The following is a 20,468-nucleotide window of genomic DNA, read 5'->3' on the forward strand; positions in this document are numbered from 1 at the left end:
GCCAGTGATGCTTTAATGCTTATGTGGCTGCTCTCCAAGACTGCCACTGTGGTTTACTGAAATCTTAACAGCATTGATCTTATCCTGATTTCAGGTAAAACTGCATAATAGAAATTGAAAGAACTTTGCAGGCGTGTGGTCCATTCCTTCCTTCCTGCCTGACTCTTAAAGGGAAGTTTTCATAACAAGCTGCTGCTGACTGCATGGGTATTTTTTTGTATAGTTTGTATACTATATATACATATATATATACATATATATTACTTAATATTTAAGAAGCAAGGTACATGACAGGTAGAAATGAGATTCTTCTTAGCTTGGTTGTGAGGAACAACACTAAGCAGCAAATACAAGCTCTGGAATGGTATTGAGGCTTCCTTCAGTATCCCATGACCTTGGATTCCCAGGATGGTGAGCAATAGCAGCGTTGTGAGACTGCACAAACAGCTGTCAGCATCAGACAGCAGGAGATGTATAGCTTCGAATGCAATAACATTAACACACTACTCCTGAAATATTTACGTTGTCTTTTAAAATATCCTAGGGGAAATCCATCCAGAAGCCTGCAAGCCACACATATCTCTCTCTTTAGAAATTTCCTCCCAAAATGACAAATTACATTTACATTGAGGGCCCTTCCTTGCTCCTAAGTAAATTCCACATGTATATAAATCAGGCATCATTTTCCTAACTTCTCTTCCTCAAAGGCACTTGAATTTACAGGACCAGGAAAAAAAAGCTTGCTTTTATGTTCAGAGCAGATATAGTGCAGACCTCCTCACTTTCTCCCAGCTAGGCTACTAGTCCCACTGTCCTGCTGCCCCAGCTCTTCTCCAAGTGATAAGGCAAAAGGGTCCCTAACAGTCTCATCTCCTTCGTGACAGAGACTATCAGTTCAGCTCAGGAAGAAAAGCAAAGGGAGGGGATGCAGGCACAAAGGCCTTTAATCCCAGCACTCACTCAGGAGGCAGAAGCAGGCAGATTTCTGAGTCTGAAGCCAGCCTGGTCTACATAAGTGAGTTTCAGTAGCGTCATGACTACATAGTAAGACCCTGTCTAAAGAAAAGGGGTGGGGTGGGCAAGAAACAGAAGAAAATGACAGAGTTTGCCCTCTTCTATGATTCAAACTCCTGCCTGTAACACACACAGAGAAACATCTGCTATACATGGGGTTTAGGGTGGTTTACAGTTGGAGATACTGGACAGGAATTCTCAACCATTTATTGGACAAATAAATATCTAGTATTGGATTGCTGAGAAATTTTCCTATTTAATTTTTTTTATTTTTTATTTTTATTTTATTTTTGGTTTTTCGAGACAGGGTTTCTCTGTAGCTTTGGAGCCTGTCCTGGAACTAGCTCTTGTAGACCAGGCTGATCTCGAAAAAAAGATCCGCCTGCCTCTGCCTCCTGAGTGCTGGGATTAAAGGCGTGCACCACCACTGCCAGGTGGTCCTTTTTAAATTTCTAAGACACTTTTTATTGTTTTCATTTTTTTTCAAAGTATTTAATTGTATCTGCCATGGAAAGTTTCAAAGCTTACCAGAAGATGTAAACCGCTAGAAACCATGATTATTCTAACACACGGAGTTGTCAAAGCAGCCCATAGTTTCTTACACTATCAACTGCAAGGCTACACACTGGCTGGGAATTATTATTTACAGCAAGAACTTAAAATATTTAGCATAATTAGTTCAGTTTGGAGAAATTAGAGCTAGTTTATTACTAGATTATAAATCATTTTTCAACTGCATACATTTTTGGACCCTGAAAAATATCTACAACCTTCAAAAAGCAAACATTGAAATCAGTGTGATCATGTGATCTTCCTCAGTCTGAAAGTTAATCAATTTTGATCCTGACATATCAAGAGTATTAACAAGAAACACAATGGGGAACCACTTTCACCTTCATGATTTCTAACCTAAGGATTCATTTTGCTAAACTTTAATGAGTATATGGGCACAAATTTAGCCTGAATATTGTTGAAATGGGGAATTTGCTGACTTTGGTATTTCCCAAGATTCAACTGTTCTCATGTTCCCACCTCTCGCCTCCCTCCGGTACTCACACTGGTGGAGGCCACTGCTTCCTGAACACTCTCCATGATGAATTCCTTGGTGATCCTTCGGGAGGGCAGCTCGTTGAAGAGAGAGTTGATGAGCGCCACTTTAGCTGCATCCCGCCTGGCCTCAGCTCTACTTAAGCAGTACTTGAGGAGAAAGGAGAGGCAGTTATTAAAGAAGTCAGCATCTTACCATTCCAACACTGCAGCCGCAGACCTCTGTGCACTTCTGCTTATACATTTACATGGGTTCTCTCTGTGTCTCAATGTCCTTCGTAGTAAAATAATAGTGTAGGATTGAAGTTGAAATTGATTAATTGATATGAAAAAAGCACAAAGAATGGTTATGATACATGATACATCATCATGGTCCATGAAAGAATGTCAGTCATATATAGTTTACCATTATGATAGCTGTAAGAAAATATACGTTAGTGAAAGAATGTCAGTCATATATAGTTTACCACTATGATAGCTGTAAGAATATGTACATTAGTGAAAGATACTACTATCAGTGCGTACTGTTTTTAACTCTTCCAGCATTCCCCCCCACCTTTCTTCTAGCAATAGTTCCCTAATTTCCTTGAGGATTGCCCTTTATACTTTGCTCATATTTAGTTTGGGAAGAAATCAAAATCATTTGGTTTTCCAAAGTTAGGGTCCACAGACTGTCTATGCTCAGTAACTTATTAAATGCATTATTTTTCAAGCCCGGCATGGTGACAACTCCCTGTAATCCCAGCCCTTTCAAGGCTGAAGTTACGATATTTTGAGGCGAACCTAAGTAGAGAGGGACTGTAGAGCTTTAGCTCCATTGTACAGTACTTGCTTAGAATGCACAAGGCCCTGAGTTTGAATCCCAATACTTCAAAATACTTTTTCCAGTGTTCCCAGTGTAATGTTTGTCTCTGTCCTCCAAGCCTGATTCCCTCATTGTTCACACGGGCTTGCCCGAGTATCTCGCTTCCATTCAGTTCACTATCTCTTTTCCTAATACTTAAAAGTTCCCATTCTTTGAGTTCTACTTTGTGTGGAGTTTGGGAGTCCAGAGAGAGATAGAAGTCCTCTAAGGACTATAATGAAGCCATACCTTTAGAGCATTTAAGACATGATAACTGCTCTCTCCAAGAGGCTCCTATGAACACAGAGCTACAGACACTAAGGTTCCTCGTAAGAAACCAGTCTTGTGAAGAGAAGTCCAGGCCCAAGACAAGTCAAAGGGGTATCCCAGCAACCCAGGCTTGTAAGATCTAGTCCACCTGAGCTTTGGGGATTTCCTTATACACAGCTTCTACTACGTAAATATGAGGCTTTCAGAAACACGATGATACGAAGTGGGAAAGGATAGGAAGAGTATCGAGGGCCTCGCTTCATTTTTCAGTTTCATAGTCTCAAAGGTCTTTTCCCCCAACAGGAAAAATCCCAAATCCTTGTGTGCTTTCACACTCTTTACCCCACACTGACCTTTCTGCCCTGTCAGGTGCTTGAATACAACCTTGTATCATTTAGAACCCAGCTTTTCCTTCCCACTTCCACAAACCCAGTTTGAATCCCTGAGATCAGGTTCCCGGTCTCCAAACCTTCCAAATATCAGGAATGCCTAGTGTAACAATCATGAAGGCAACAACTGATCACTTCTTTTGACTCCTCCCCAAACTCTTGTTTTTGGTATTTTTGCATCCTTCTTCAACAGTCATTATAACATCTAAACCAGGATTTGAGATGCTGTGTACCATCAGGACATGGAAAAGATAGTAATCACAAGGACTTTTAAAACAGTGGGGCAAGGTGTGTGTGTGTGTGTGTGTGTGTGTGTGTGTGTGTGTGTGTGTGTGTGGAGAGGGGGGGGGATTCATGCAGACAGACAGACAGACCAGAGTCAGAGGAAGTTTAAGTTCCAGTAGCATCAGCTTACTTGAATGTAATTATTTGCTGGTCTTTTGCCTGCTGTCTCCTCCTGCATGCTCTAATTGTTACATAATTTTCTTTGTGTTCATAACCTATTACATAATTTTCTTTGCATCCCTTCCTATTACAGTTTACTGAATGAATAACAGGCTGGCACATGAGAAACTCAGTAGAAAATCAATAAAACACCTGAAAATGTGCAAGAAATTCTTTCAAGAATAAATATATATACTACTTTTTCTTTAAAAGTACTATTCCTATATACTTTATATGGTATTTTAATTCAGCAATATGAAAACATATTAAGCCTGGACTAATATTCATAAGGATAACTGGATTTAGACTCTGATATGAACATTTTTCTCAATGTGTAGGTTATATTTATTATTCTTTGAGAAGAATAAAATCCTATTATAAAGAAAAGTTTTCCAATATTACACAACATCTGTAACAGCAGCTCATTTTAATAGCAGTTTTACTTTGCAAAATCTACAACAGAGTTTTGGGATTTTAGAATTTAGGGAATAAGATATGGGCCAGGGTACTCTTAAACTCTTAGGAAGTATCTTTGTCTAAATAATAGCAATGTAAGACAACTTTCAGAGAAGGGGGAGAGAGGGACAAACACTGCACAGTTAAAAGGAGCAATCTATTTAAATAAGAGCAGCTAAGTACTAGATCAAAGGCAGCGTGTCCACTTACAGCCCCATGGCACTGTCTCACGGATCAAAGTATAATCAGGCAGGCAGGCAACAGACAGGGCCTTTACCAGGGAAGCATGGAAGAGGAAGGTGGGAGACTCAGCTAATCTCAAGATGTAAAAGCAGACACCTGTCTTTACTTATTTTATTGTTTCAGGGTACTGGAGGGTTTTTTTTCCCTTCCAATGGGGAGAAAGTGTGCCTGTTAATAAGTACATAAAATAAAATCAGTTCTGAGACATCAAAGAACTTTTCTTCATATTGCTCTTTATATTTCTGAACGACAATCACTTTAGAATAAATGTCTATAATGTCAGCCAGCTGCTTTCTTCTGAAACTACAAATCCAAGCCAGTAAAACTGCTGCCTGTTTTGCTTTTTAGAGGTTTAAGGAGAACCTTTTACCCATAGGAACATATACTTGGGCAAGCAATTTAGCTCATTTGCAGTCTGCTTGGAATATCAAAGTAACAGTCTGGATGCTCCTATAAGAACAGGCACTTTCAGAATCATCACCAAATAATGGGAACTGTAAGGAAATAAATATGGCAAGTTAAAGGGCATTTTATTCTTTCCAAACTGATTATCAAGGACATCAGATGGGGGTAAATGAAGAATAATGTTATTTCAAAGCAGCTTCCGACTAGAATTAGATTTCACTGTATGGTTTGCTCTTGCTATTTTTCCCCAGATCTCATCATAAATATAAATCTGTAAACTGTACCTTACGTGCTGACCATTCTTACTTGCTAATACACAGAGACAGCTTTCATCATTTGCATTCTATGAAAGTTCTGAGCTTGAATATTAAACAGTCAAAATCTTTAGCAAAGTCAGCTGTAAACTTCTTAGGCATATGAAACTAGATGCTTTGTGAGTGGCCAGCAGACCCCACCAGATATTTCTCTTGCTTCTCAGGTGTCTTTTATTTGCTAGTAGATTATAAATGATTATAGTCATTAATGCCTTCTAATAGTAAAGCAAAAATGAAAATACTTTCCCTGATAACCCTCCGTCTACAACCCCCCCCCAAAAAAAAATCCACACAGAATGCTGTAATGCTTGGGAAAGCCACTTAAAGGCAATGGTGGGTCAAAAAAAATGCCCTCAATGGTCCATTCCTTTTCCCAACATTCACGTCTTCACTGAGTTCTCTCGACTCTGTAGGAGTGTTAGTCAATGGAACATGGCAGAAGTGAGAGTATATTTCTGTACTATTGCTTTATAAAAACCCCATTTACCTTTTCTCTGATTACCTTCAGGAACAAAAGTTAGCGGATGTATTGAAGCAACCCTATGGAAAGGCACACATGGCCGAGAAAAAAGCCTGTGGTCAATAGCCATACTGTGGGTTTGGAAGGATATCCAACCCTATCTTTAGATGACAGCTTGACTGCCTCCTCCAGCAGGTGGTGAGCCAGAAATGCCCAGATTCCAGAGTCCTGAACATGGATGTAACAATTTATTATACAATAAAAGATAACCATTACAGAGTCTTTGCTTGCTTTAGGTAATTAAGAATTTTCTCAGCACACTTTTGGGAGAAAGCTCAGTATCTGAGTGCTTTGGTCCTGTGCCAAGCATTTTATGGTTAATATCATGTCTAGCTATCACAACAATTCTATGAGGTTGGTTTTATTATTACTCTTATTTTATAATTGTGGAAGGATAAACTTTATAAAGGTTATGTAACCCAAGGTCATGGGACTTAAAAAATAAACAAGTAAAGATTCTCTCTCAAGTATATCTAACCAGTAGTTTAACTATTTTGTACTTCATAAGAATCCTAACTCAAATCTTCAGCTGAGTGAGTCATTGTGAACAGTATGCACGGTTGTGTTCTGTGTGGAGGCTACTGATTTCAGACACATGTGTACCATGGAACGTGCCTGGAGAACAATCTTTTTTTCATTTAGAGGAAAGTGGAAAGTTTAGGGAGTTGGTTCTCTCCTTCTACCGTAGGTACCAGAGATTCAACATCTTGGAAGCAGTTTTATCTGTTGAGCCATCTTGCTGACTGGCCTTCCACCTTATTTTTATGGGACAGAATCTTTCGGTAACTCTGAGATCACCAATTAGTTAGACTGACTTGCCAGCAAGCTCAATGACCCAAGGATCATAGGCACATGTCTGTATGCCAAGCTTTTTTTTTTTATGTGAGTGATGGGGTTCAAACTTATAACCTTATGCTTGTACAACAAAACTTTATCCACTGACCCAGTACCCCAGCTCCCAGTTATGCATTTAAATAAACCTTCCAGGTGATTCTGAAGACTCTAGACCTGTTCTTAGAAGAAAAACAATGTAAAAAATTCCAAGTAAAATGTGTTAACATTATGCTTTCAGCCAGTCTATGTAGAAGCTTCTTTGTCTTTCTGATAAATCCTGCATTGTGAACTTAAAACAATGGTAGTTTCTCAATAGAGGAACTGTTTCTATCTAAGAATTAAGCAAAAAAAAAAAAAAATTCAGGTTAAAAAGCCCTTTGATAACTCTCCTAAAAGTTGCTGGCTTTTCTAAATTTTATTGAAGTTCTACTTTTTATTTCTTCTGTGATAAACTATACAATGTCAAGATGTAAACAAGATTAATTTGTAGATTGCTCACAAGTTAAATAGTAGCTATTCGCGGTTTTTATTTTGCTTTGCTTTGTATTTTTAGGAATTCAAAGACATTCTTAAAATAGCTTAAATAAAATTTATAAATAAAATATTATAAATAAAATAATCACAGACAAATTTTAAGTAGAAATGTCTAACAAGAAATTAGTATCATTTTAATAATTTACGAAACACTTAAAAACTGTAGGTATATTCCTTATAGGACATCTTGTCAGTCTGACACAATTCAGATTGAAGAGCAACTTTCATAGTATCTGTCAATGGATTAATTTTCATCCATAACTTGTTTTAAAATAATAAGCAGGATGTGTATGTTGAGCCAATTTTTTACATTCAAGAGTTTATTGAACATATATCCTAGATATGATTGGTTCTGTTGTAAAGCATATGGAAAGGCATCAAGACAAGGAACCTAACTCCATCGTAACAGACTTCCTGGAATTATTCACCCATGTGCTTTAAAGATTAAGAAAAAGGTTTTTCCAATCTGAAATCTATAGAGTCAAATTAAGTACACTCTAATTAGTGCCTAGGAATGGCTGCTGAGGAGCTGCAAAGATGTAGCAGGCAAAGTTTTGAATAACAGTGATGTAATAGCAAATGTTACTTGTGACTGTAAGGAGATGGGACCTCAAGTTAAAGACGAATCTTTGCTGGGATCAAGGACAGTTCAGTGATATTTAGTTAGGACTCACTCCACAGTAAACTGCACACAGGGGCTCTCCCACACTAAGAGTTTGCAAGTGGCAAACCAAATAAACTGACAGTTAAAGGTGAAAAATCTTGTCCTAATCTTAAATTTGTAAAGTCTGTCATTCAAATGGTTGAGAACACTTTTTCTTTGCAACATGTAGTCCAAGTTTCTGCAAGTGACTTGCAGAGTTTATGTGTGCATGACCTGTGGGCTCTGGTCAGTGTTACCAACACCTCAGTTTCATTCTGACATCAAGCAAGCCTTCAACAAAAAGAATTCCCCAAGCCAGGCCCTGCTGCTCTCAGTTCTTTAATGCTTTGACCTCCCGGGTCAGAGCATGAACATTCGCATGTGTTTCAATATATTGGGTTGTGGATGTATTAGCATTTGCCCCTTCCAGATGGTGATGTGAAAAGGGCAACGCCTGAGCTTCCATCACTCAGGTTAACACCACCTCTGCAGGTCAGACTGCAGGCAAGTATGAGGAGACAATTCAAGTCTCTGTATGTGCTGAGAACAGGGGTCTTTGCTAGGCATGGGGGAGAGGACTGGTTTGAGAGTCCATTGTTCAGAGAAAATTCACCAGTTTCTGTTAGCTTAGGGGAACATTTCAGGCATATGGTGGATCAGAATGTTTTTTCATAATATAAACCACCTGCCCATCTCCTCATTTACCTCTGTTTGAAATGCTATTCTACACATGTGCCTAGACCAAAGTCCCTGGTAACTATTAACTCTCTCTCTCTCTCTCTCTCTCTCTCTCTCTCTCTCTCTCTCTCTCTCTCTCTCCATCTTTTTCTTTTTTAAAGTTAAGGTAAAGACAAGATGAATCAATCAAAGCTCAAATTTTTGGCTTATTTGGAGACCAGAGAGACAAATGGCTCAGCAGTTAAGAACACTCACTGAACTTCCAGAGGACTAAGGTTTAGTTCCCATCACCCACATCAGATGGCTCACAACCACCTGTAACTCCAGTTGCAGGGGATTCAACAACTTCTTCTGACATCGGAAGGCACCTATACACACATGGCATACTTTCACACAGACATACATGCACACATATACTTAAATAAAAAAGAATTCTTAAAAATTTTTTGACTTATTTTTATAGTAACTTTGGTATAGATTGTATGAGAGGGATGGGAGAAATCATGGAAAGTCAAATTTACCTGCTCAGCAACTTAGTAAGATGGTGAACATCTTCTCACAGTATATCACAAAGGTGTAAGACTCCTGTAGAGATATCCTGACATCCTTATTTTATCATGGGCCTTCTCTAAGTTTTCCTTTCTCTATATGCTACCATTTTCTCTGGAGGTCAAGCATCTCTATTCGCTTTGTTTAATAAGAAAGAAGCAGCTAAGAGTTAAGGAAAGAAGGCTGGGGAATAAAGGGTCTTATTAAAACAATACATACTTCCAAGTTACATGCAAGTCATTAAAGTCTGTTGATTAGATGACATGCCTTTCAAATGAATGCAGTATTAACTAGCCTTTTTATCTTTGGGTCTCATTAATTATGTCAGGATGTTTTCCTGTGAAGATTTCTACCAGGAAATGCCTCCTTTAGGAGTTGCTATACTCCATAATATGTGATGCATCTGAGCCTAGTACCAAAGCCAGGAAGAAAGCCAAGGATTGTTTTAAACAGAAATATTTAGTATTAAAGCAGCATTGGTATGGACAATAGTCTTGATTTTATGGCAAGAACTTCACTTCTATCTGGAGACTGAAATGTTAAAATGAGGGCTTATTTGATTACTAGCAAAGAAAGCATTGCAGTTTTATTTAGTCAAGGATGTGAACTGACTAAATATTCTCTCAGTCATGGGGAAAGCCTTAGCTTCATTAACTTATTTTTATTGTGATTTAGATATATCTTTACTATCTTGGATTTTGAAAAGACTCATGCAATTTATAAAAGTATAAAATGTGTTTTTGTGTCTGACCCTACAGGTAAAGTGTACTTATCACCTTAAGTAAGTAAAAGAAAACATTCCACACTTCTACATTTCTTGTACTCAGTACAATCCTTGTAAACGTAGTTTTCCTGTGTATTTTCATTAGCAATGACTTTGAAAAGTAGAGTGGCAAAATAATTAAAGGCCATTAAACAAAACTAAGTGGGTTTTTTTTTGTTTTGTTTTGGGTTTTTTTTCTTCCTACTATACAGCCCATTGCACAACACCAGTGTCTTAGTGTCTTAGGTAGGGCTTCTATTACTGCAACTAAACACCATGACCAAAAGGCAAGTTGGGGAGGAAAGAGTTTATTTGGCTTACACTTCAGCATTGCTGTTCATCGCTGAAGGAAGTCAGGAGAGGAACTCAAATAGGGCAGGATCCTGGAGGCAGGAGCTGATGCAGAAACCATGAAGGGGAGCTGCTCTGCTTACTGGCTTGGTTCCCATGACTTGCTCAGCCCACCTTCTTATAGAACCCAAGACCAGCATCCCAGGTATGGCACCACCCACTATGGACTGGGCCCTCCCTCACTGATCACTAAATAAGAAAATGCCTTACAGCTGGATATCAACGAGGCATTTTCTCAACTGAGGCTCTTTCTTCTAATGACTCTATAACTTGGGTCAAGTTGACACATAAAACCACCCAGAACAACCAAATATGCATTAAAAATGGGTTGAGGGAGCCAGTCAAGAGTCTTCTGGTAGAGATACCAAGGGTTTCAAACTCATATACCTGGCATTATACAGCTAGTCTTAGAATCGCACTGTATCATTGAAACCTATGCTTATTTTCTATGAAACACTTTTAACAATAGCACCCAAATAGTTATGAAAGATATAATATCCTAAGAAATCAAACATATGTCAAATACATCAAGCTATCACATCAATGCTTTACATTTTTCATTAATAATAATTCACATATGTAAATAATTGTATAAAATGTAGTACTATGCCTAAAGGAAATTTGCATTTACTAAAGATAAGAATGCAATCCTTAATTCCAAATTATCCTAGCCAATTCTATACAGAAGACCACATCACAGACTTTTTTAAAAAATAATCATAAACTTTTAAAATAAAAATATAAAATAAGATACTCAAGTTTTCCTTGAGGTTTATAAACAAAAACAGTTGCTGAAACAGTAGTGGGTTTTCTTCTGCATTCATAAGGATGGGCTGGTAGATAAGCTGGGGTCATAGTTGTTTTTATGGTAAAATGTGGAAAATGTTGCTGGTTTTCATGGTTGTGATGTATGCCAAGAGAATGATTAACTGCCTAGACCCTCCCCAAAAATGATGTAATGAAAACACAATCAAAATGCACAAATCTCATTTAACTTCTGAGGAAAACTTTTGTTATCAGTAGGTTATTTTGTTTACTGCTTAGATATTTAAGAATAACAATATATTTTCACTTCTCATTTTTCATGCTATAGTAATTTATGAAGGTCTGATAAAAGGAAGGTCTGTAGTGTTTCCCCATCAATATTTCCCCCATCTATTTGCATTTATTGTTTTGAGGGAGAACTGTGGTGTCGAGATTAACTGAAAATATCTTAATTAGTCTTCATGGCCACAAGTTTCCCATGTTCTAAAATGAGAGGTGCTTTAGCATAACAAACAGTGTTAGCTTGTGACCATCAAAGCCTTGGACTGCTTTCCTTTCATTAGCCAGAAAACTAAAGCTCATTCTGAATACCACTGTTTTGAATGAATGAACATAATTTCTTACAGCTTTAATGAAATGCTAAAAGCAGAGTGATTAGTTCTGTAATCCAGCCCATACTCCACTTTAAGTATTTTCCATCACTAGGCACCACTGGAAGTGATGTCCATGACACAGCAAGAAGCCTGCTTTGGCATAATGATTTCTCCATGCTTCAGCACATGGCCTTGGCATTAATAATCCATCATGAGATGATTTGCAATGCACAAGGGTGATATTTGGTTATGTGAAAAGGCATAGCAGGAAGAAGCATGTAGGTAGGCTCTTATGGGCTAGCTGCTGGAAAAACATGGCTAAATGCTATATGGTGAAAAGAACATTTAAGATGGTTTTTGAACTCACAAAGAAACAGTGCAAGGTATCATCTCTAGAGAAATTTTTATTCCTCTTTTCTTTCCTGTTTTTTCTTCCCCCAACCATGTTTTGGAGGGACAAATGGGTTAAGGGGCTAGATTTGGTTTCCAACACCCAAATACATTTCAAAATATATTTGATTCAGGAAGTTCTGGATCTTTTAAAGCAAGGATGTTAACAATCCTCCTGGGAACCTTAAACTATGATGATTTAAACATAAGGAAAAGGAGACTTTGAAATGATCAGAGAAGTCACCCAGAGGCCTCCCTGCTGAGGAGTTTTCATTTTCATCTTTTTAAAACTACAAGGAGAATGTTGGATTCACCACCTAAGGAAAGTCCTGTCATTTGAGTCAAAATTTATGAGACAATAGGAAAATTCATAATTCTCAAGATAACTAAAACAAAAACAAGAGCACTGGAATTCTTAGATCCATGGTCTCTAGATATATTTTTATATCATAAATGCATTCCATTTTTATATTAATGAGTGCATCTATTGACTGTGGACATAATTCATTCCTGGGTACAAATACAGTAATAATTGGTTATTCATGTCCATGAGAGCCAAGTGAGAGCAAAGTTATGAACAAATGAAATCCAGAGGGAATGAGGGGGTCCTAGATCAATTATTTCTCATTGATTCACTTCCCATAGATATGTACAAGATAATGTTGATTTATTACAGGGTTACGAGCCTCTGTAGCCCTACATAAAAAGTTAAGTGGATACATTTACATACTATTGATTACATAGAAGAGTAACAACACTAAGTTATTCTTGGGGTTTGTTATTCATTAATTTGAGTATTGATTTAACAAAATTTATTAGGCTGATATTATGTGAAAACAGCAGTGCTTGAGATTATGAAGGTCTTAAGGATATGGGTCCCATTCCCGAGGCATCTATATTTTATTGCAGAGACAAAACACATGCATACATTACCTTAGCATAAAATGCTAATAGAAAAGCAAATAACTGCTTTGGGAAATCGGAAGAGGTAGACTGTTTCCAAGAGAAGATTCAGAGCATATGCATGGGCCTAGAAGGTGGGGATAGTGTGAGTATGGGCATGACTAGAAGAGATCAAGACATAGGGGTGTGGGAGAGTTGGGCCAAAGCATCCAGTATCAGAAAAGGGATTCTAGGAGATAAAGCTGGGAGGAGGAGAACTGAGGTCAGCTGAATAGTCTATTGCTGTAGATTCATTGGATTTCAGTAAGATAACAGCAACCACTAGTTTTCTCCCCTAGTCAAAATTTTTGTTTGGAAATTATTTAGAGAAAGTTATAAAGATACTATAGTTTCCTACTAACCAGAAAGTGGTTCATGTTTCTGTGAGTTTTAAAATGTTTTAGTTTTATTTCTTTTAATGTGTGTGTGTCTATGTGCATGTGAGTGTAGGTTCCCTGAGGCCAGAGACTTTAGATAACCTGGAGATGGAGTTATAGGTGGCTGTGAGCCATTCGATGAGGGTGCTGGGAACTGAATTTATCTCTTTTACAATAACAGTACATGCTCTTAATCACCTAGCCACTTCTATAGAACCCTTGTGGTTTTTAACATAATGATTTTTTTAGTTTGTTTTATTACACTCCTATGATTTATATGACTTGTCTCCTAAGTAAGGCACAAATCTTGTTAAATTTTTATGTTTTTTATTATTTAGAAATTCCAAAGATATCTTCTTTCTTATCTTTCTTTTATTTTTTCTTTCTTTTCTTCTTTCTCCTCCTCCTCCTCCTCCTCCTCCTCCTCCTCCTCCTCCTCCTCCTCCTCCTCCTCCTCCTCCTCCTCCTCCTTCTTCTTCTCAGGATTTCTCTGTGTAGACCTGGATGTTCTGAAACTCACTTTGTAGAACAGGCTGGTCTTGAACTTGCAGACATCAGCACTCCTCTGCCTCCCAAGTGCTGGAATCAAAGGTGTTCCCTATCACTGCCCAAATTATTTATCTTTTCAAAGACATAGGTTTTGGTTTTGTTAACTAAATTTGCTAGATTTTGACCTATTTCAGTGTCAGTAACCTTAAAGTTTTACTGAAAGTTATCTATACACCCAATATATTCAATCTAATTTTAAAAAACAATGAGGCTACAGAGATGGCTCAGCAGTTAGGAGCACTGACTGTTCTTCCAGAGGCAAGGGTTTCAATTCCCAGCACCCCTACTGCAGCTAACAACTATCTGTAACTCCAAGATCTGACACCCTCACACAGACATACAAGCAGACAAAACACCAATATATATAAAAATAAGAATAAATAAATTATTAAAAAACAAAACAAGCTAATGGATAAATGCAGTTATTTAAAAAATATCTCCAACTTATCTTTCAAGGAAAATGCCCCTTACTCATTCATTCTGTTCACACTTTTTGGAGTCTCTGTTCCTGCCTCATCTTCCTTGGACAGTGGCTAAAGCTAAAATTGAGGTTTTACCCCAACTTCCCAACTCCCAGCCATCTTTAAGACATTGTACACTCTCTGTTGATCACAGTGTATATGCAGCTCTACCACAGCAGATGTGCCTGACTCATTCACTTTCTGAAGCTCTTAACTTCATTTAGTTCTAGGATATCTTCATGCAACCACCAGAGAAGTCTTTCAGAAGCACATCTGAATATATCATTCACATTCAGGGTTTTGATTTTATTTAGTATAGAACATGTACTCCTTTGCAAGGTGTGATGGCCAAGTGTCTAAATGCTATCTTCAAGTTCTTTCCACACTCATACTTTGATAATCCTGAAAATCCTTGAGGTTTCCTCTTTGGGTGTGCCTTTGCACATACCATTCCTTATACTGAGAACACTTTCTCTTTCCCATCTGAATAAGATACCTTCAACTGTGTACCTCAGCTTTAATTTACATTCCCCAATAATATACATAGAATGGATTTGTTAGTCTGCTTATTAAAGTATACCTTTCCTGGGCCAGTGAGATGGCTCAGCTGGTAAAGGTGCTTGCCACCAAATCTGATGACTTGAGTTCGAGCCCCAGGACTCACATGATGGAAGGAGAAAACTGACTCCCACAAACTGTTCTCTGACCTTCACACAAGCACCATGGCATTGTGTGAACACACACATGTATGCATGCACATGTGCATGTGCACACACACAAATAAATGTAATGTTTTAAAAGCTTAAAAACATAATATTATCTCACTATACAAAGAATTTGAGACAGTACAAAGCAGATATACCAGGCAATAAGGTAAAATAGAGTAAAATATTAATTCAAAAGAAGACTATAGGTAGAAATTAAAGTAACACCAGGTATGTATCTATCTTCATACTTTTAAAGCTATCTTGCTTTAAAAATACTGGGTTCTGTGCACCTGCACATGATATATATATATATATATATATATATATATATATATATATATATATACATATATATATATTTCAATCAGGGCTTCTTAGCAATTAAGCTCAGAAAGAAACTTGGCTGTGTATGCTTTTCCATATAATAAAGCACCACTGTTTGATTCCTGAATGAGGGATGGTTTATTGCATTAAAGAAGACTGGTAATTTAAAAATTCCCTCACTTGTTCTTGCAATGATTCTTAACTATAACTCCATAATTACTATAACTTTTTTACATTGATTTCTTAAGAGTATGGACCATATCCTTAGATTGTTTGATATTCCCTAGTGACTCATTGGAAAACCAGATATTGGCTATAATATAGGCCAATGCTTTGCATAGATACACAATTAGAAATATGTCTACATTGTAAATGGAGACTCCTCATTTGTTTTCTGGCTGCCCAGACCCTAATAATCACACAGAAACTATATATATTACAACACTGTTTGGCCAATAGCTTAGGCATATTCCTAGCTAGCTCGTATATCTTAAATTAACTCACTTACCTTAATCTGAGTATCACCACAAGGTTGTGGCTTACCAGGTAAGGTCCTGGGCATCTGTCTCCTTTGGCAGCTACATGGCATCTTTTTGACTCTGCCTACTCTCTCTATATATCTTTTCCATCTTGGCTATATTTTGCTCTGCCATAGGCCAAATCAGCTTTATTCATCAACCAATAAAAGGCATATACAGAAGGACATCCCACATCATACATTTACACCAAGGAAGAAAAAGTGTAACCAAATGGATAAGTATTGTAATAATGATATTTGGAAAGCCTATAATGTAGCAGATATATCATGATAAACACATTGAGAATGCATTTTCTATGACTTCTGGCTAATACTGTGGATGTTTCCTATCTCAAAACTGAGAAAATTAAAAGGTGAAATGAGTTTTTCAAGGGATTACAAGTAGTCAGAGGCAGACCCTGGGATAAAGACTGGTACTTGATCCTAGCTCTTAACTTTCTTCTTTGGTATGGAGTAGACTGATTACATAGATTTATGTATTTTATATAAATATTTATTTATTTAGGTAGTTTTGAGACAGGGATTCATTATGTCGCCCTAGCTAGCCTAGAACTCTCTAGGCACATCAGGCTGACCTTGAACTTGTAGAGATCCACTTGTACCTGTCCTGGATTAAAGACATATGCTACAAGGATGACCAAATTGATTAATACTTAATTAGGGCAAAATCATGGTAGTTCAGCCTTTCAGCTGATAGAAAGGCCCTGGTGGAAGACTTTGTCACTGTTTTCTGGTTCTATACATGTTATTCCAGAATTGTTGTGAAGGGAAAGGCAACAGCTATCTTGGAAATGAAATACTATACTACAAAAGTTTATTTTCTGTAGAAGTATTGTGGCACATCCCAATATAAGCCACTTTTTTATTTTTTAAATTGGGACATTTGACTGATTTTTCCAGTATATTTGATATGCTATGACTCAGCTTTATTCACTATATCCAAGAAAACTCACAGCTATTTTGTGAGAAAGTAACTCTGCTCTAGCCCAGTTATCTTTTACTAACAAGGGTTTGGCTGTTCTTACCTGAAAGTTGCCAAAGCAGCTCCCTCCAGGAAGAGTCACATAACTCACAAAGGGAGGCCCAGAGGAGGGCATTGACTCATACACCACCAGGCCTTCACTGGAGAATGTGGTTCTCTGCTGCTGCTTACTTTCCCAAAATTCCTGTAACATTGACACAACATTCACTGCAAAAGACAAAAAGTAGCATCAGTTATGAGGGTGGACACATACTGGCAGAAACCAAATGGTTAAGACTGGATTTTGCGATGTGGCAGTTGCTATTTAAATGGGACATATGCACTATGAGGTTTGCATTCAACTGTAAAGACACTTTAGTTAAGCATATGTAAAAGATGTTAAGATATGTAACTTTAAAACATGTGTATTTCCTTTGTAAATTACATTTTTATTTAGTGTGTGTGTGTGTGTGTGTGTGTGTGTGTGTGTGTGTGTGAGAGAGAGAGAGAGAGAGAGAGAGAGAGAGAGAGAGAGAGAGAAAGAGAGTATGTGTGGGGGGCATGTACATGCGTTGGCACCTGTTTAATGGTCAGATGATAGCTTTGGGGAGTCGGCTCTCTCTTTATTCAGGTTGCCAGACCAAGTGGCTGAGCCATCTTACTTGACTGTGTGTCCATTTCTTAATGAGTAGGACTCAAGTGGTTTTAGTACCCCAATTCTAACAAGGTGGCAGTATATCAAATTTATTTTATAAATGATATTAATATCAAAATTTTAAATCTGATAATTCATCTCTGAAATTTTGCCTTAGTAGGCTTTTTCCAGATCTGTGATTATCTATAGCCCATATCCAATTTCTCAGACACAAACCTGAAAAGAGAAAGCCACACTGTGAAGATGTAAGAAATGTAGTATTAATCTGAACTTACTATTCACATGTCTTAAGAGAAATTCAGAACGGAGAAAACTCTTTTATATTCCCTCTGCCGCAATCTAAAGTAGAATCAAAGGCAATTGTCAGATAAGCAAGAGACTGGAAAAGCCATGAGTGAAACTAATAACACGGAGTCTTGTAAAGCAAGGTCTGTTAGAGGATTTTGGAAAACACAGGAATGGTGAGGGGAGCCATGTGTTTTAGATTAAATGACCTGTGATAGCCTGCAGAGGTTCCAGATCAAATTAGGCTGGTTTGTTTATCCTGTACTGCAAATTAAATTGGGGAAATTAACAAGGATAATAGAATTGTGGAGTCAAAAGTGACCTTATGAGTCATGTTGGCTTAGCTCTGCCTGATGCAGGAATTCCTTGCCAGCACTGCTGCCAGTCAACTGTCAGTCTGGCCTGTACCTGCATTTGCCACACTTGGCACAGCAGTTTCAGTCACTGGTGTTTCTATGGAAAGGTGAGCTGGTGTTCTTTCCTCTAAGATTTATGCAAGGAGTCTACTGCATTTCTAGAGAGCACACAGTGTATTTGGAGACAGCATTAGATAGATATCTGTCAGTTTTGCTTGTGTGGCATTTGCTCACTTTCATGTGTGACTAGGACAAAAGGTTCCCTTGAAGTAACATATAGCCATTATGGTTGGGACTGGGGATTTGGCCAAAGGTTATGCATTTAGAGGCAACAGTCCAAGACTTTTGGTGGAAATTCTCCTTTTTCATGTGTGGTTTGGAGGAATATGTAAGCACAGCACTGCTCGATCAAGAAAGAAAGATGGCTTGAGAATTAAGTGAACACAGAGAAGGGTAGCAGAGAAGATGGAGAAGAAAAGATTAAATATTGCTGACGTAGGTTGTGCTTCTCAGTCCATCTTTGCACAACCCAGGCTGTTTGCTTTGCAGTGAACTACCTGAAATGATCCATCTGCTTTTCCCTAAGCCCCTTTGAACTGCTCTTTGATACTTGCATCTTAAAGTGTAGCAATGCAGGGTCTGTGCATCAGCTCAGTGGCAGAATGCTTGCCTAGCAAGGAGAGGCCCTGGGGTTTTCTCCAGTACTGCAATACACGTTTGTGTGTTTCGAAATCCTGAACACTGACTTTTCCCTGGAAGTCAGGAGTGTCAGAGTTGAACTCACAGCAAAAGTACTGCACATCCACTCTTCTAAGCTGTTTCCAAGACAATAAGGCTCTAACACCTTCTCCTTAGAGCTGTGAAAAACTCATGATGTGTCAAGAAAGTTCCTGAGTCTCCTAAGGAATTGGATACCTTTGCAGCTTAAAAAACTATTTTAGTATTCAAGTGTCCTGGGAAATATTTTTAAAAAGATAAGCTTAGCACAGACAAAGTAGATTAAGTGGATTATATGTGCAAATGATTAAGTTGAAAATTGGTGAATATAGAACTTTTAATTTGTTTACAAATTTAAAATAGTGTTTTATACCAGTTGATAAGACTCAAAGTGGAAATTAGATATTTTTTTATGTAAAATTGTTTTCGGCCCACATCCTTTTCTCCAATTAAAGTTCTGAGAAGACATAGATTTTTTTAAAGGTTTATTTATTTATTATGTATACAACATTCTGCCTCGATGTATTCCCGCATGCCAGATTAGGGCGCCAGATCTCAGTACAGATGGTTGTGAGCCACCATGTGGTTGCTAGGAATTGAACTTAGGACCTCTGGAAGAGCAGCCAGTGCTCTTAACCTCTGAGCCATCTCTCCAGACTGATTTTTTTTTTAAGAATCCAGTTTATGTCTCTACATGCAATTGAACATCTGGATTTATCAAGAGAGATTCTGAAGCCTGAAGAAGACTGAAGCCTGAAAAAGAAACCAGTGAGTGGTCTTTTGCTCCACTAACTAGTCAACAAAGATCACTATCTTCAAATTCCAAGTTCATCTTTGAATGAGATTATTCTGATTGGAGCAGGAAACTGAAGACTCATGATTATCTAGGTAGGACACACATAAGAATTTTGGCCCACATGAATTATTTGCATTAAGAGTTCATAAGTATGGATTTAGATTTCTGAATGAATAAAAAAATAGCTTTTGAATTTTTCATTATGCAACCATAAAAGATTCCTTTGATGGTAGCACAGATGTCATCACCCTGAAAAGTGCAACATATGTGCATGAACACAGACAATGCATATTTCTATTTGTATCTCCTTTGTGACTGTAAATCAGGATGAATGGAGTGCAGCACGAAGAAGGCCAGTTTTGCTGTCTGCAACTCTAAAGGTTAGTTATATAAGAGAGTGTTCTATTTATAGAAAACAGGCTCTTTTTTGTTTATGGAACATCAGTAAGATTTATAGGCTATTTCAAAGGAAATATGAGAAGAGGAAGAGGATTCATTACATAGTTTAGTCTCTAGACGTCTCAGTCCCAAATTCTGTGTGCCCCATGTTAGAAAGTAAACTTGAACTACCAAGTGTGTGATACTCATCTCTACATCTAGGGACTCATCTGCATGTGCGTCCAGCTCTATAAGAAATATTTCAAGCTCTCTCTTGGGTATTTAGTCATACTCTTGACCTTTTTTTAAATTTTTACTCTTTGCTTATTGTTTCTCAGCAGCCATAAGTGTGTTCGAGACAATAAATGAATAATAT

At 37.7% G+C, this 20,468-nt stretch overlaps 1 protein-coding gene across 1 annotated transcript in view; it reads right to left on the bottom strand.

Moving 5' to 3' along the window:
- Positions 1-20,468, bottom strand: part of Lix1 (limb and CNS expressed 1) — a 49,540-nt gene that overhangs the window by 14,107 nt on the left and 14,965 nt on the right. Inside the window, exons 2-3 of the mRNA XM_038340772.1 lie at positions 16,970-17,133; positions 2,071-2,211 (exon numbers count right to left, since the gene is read on the bottom strand). Coding sequence (XP_038196700.1) covers positions 2,071-2,211; positions 16,970-17,133 — 305 coding nt within the window. The remainder of the gene's footprint in view (positions 1-2,070; positions 2,212-16,969; positions 17,134-20,468) is intronic.

Source organism: Arvicola amphibius, chromosome 8 (assembly GCF_903992535.2).
Source record: "Arvicola amphibius chromosome 8, mArvAmp1.2, whole genome shotgun sequence".
Classification (NCBI taxonomy): domain Eukaryota; kingdom Metazoa; phylum Chordata; class Mammalia; order Rodentia; family Cricetidae; genus Arvicola; species Arvicola amphibius.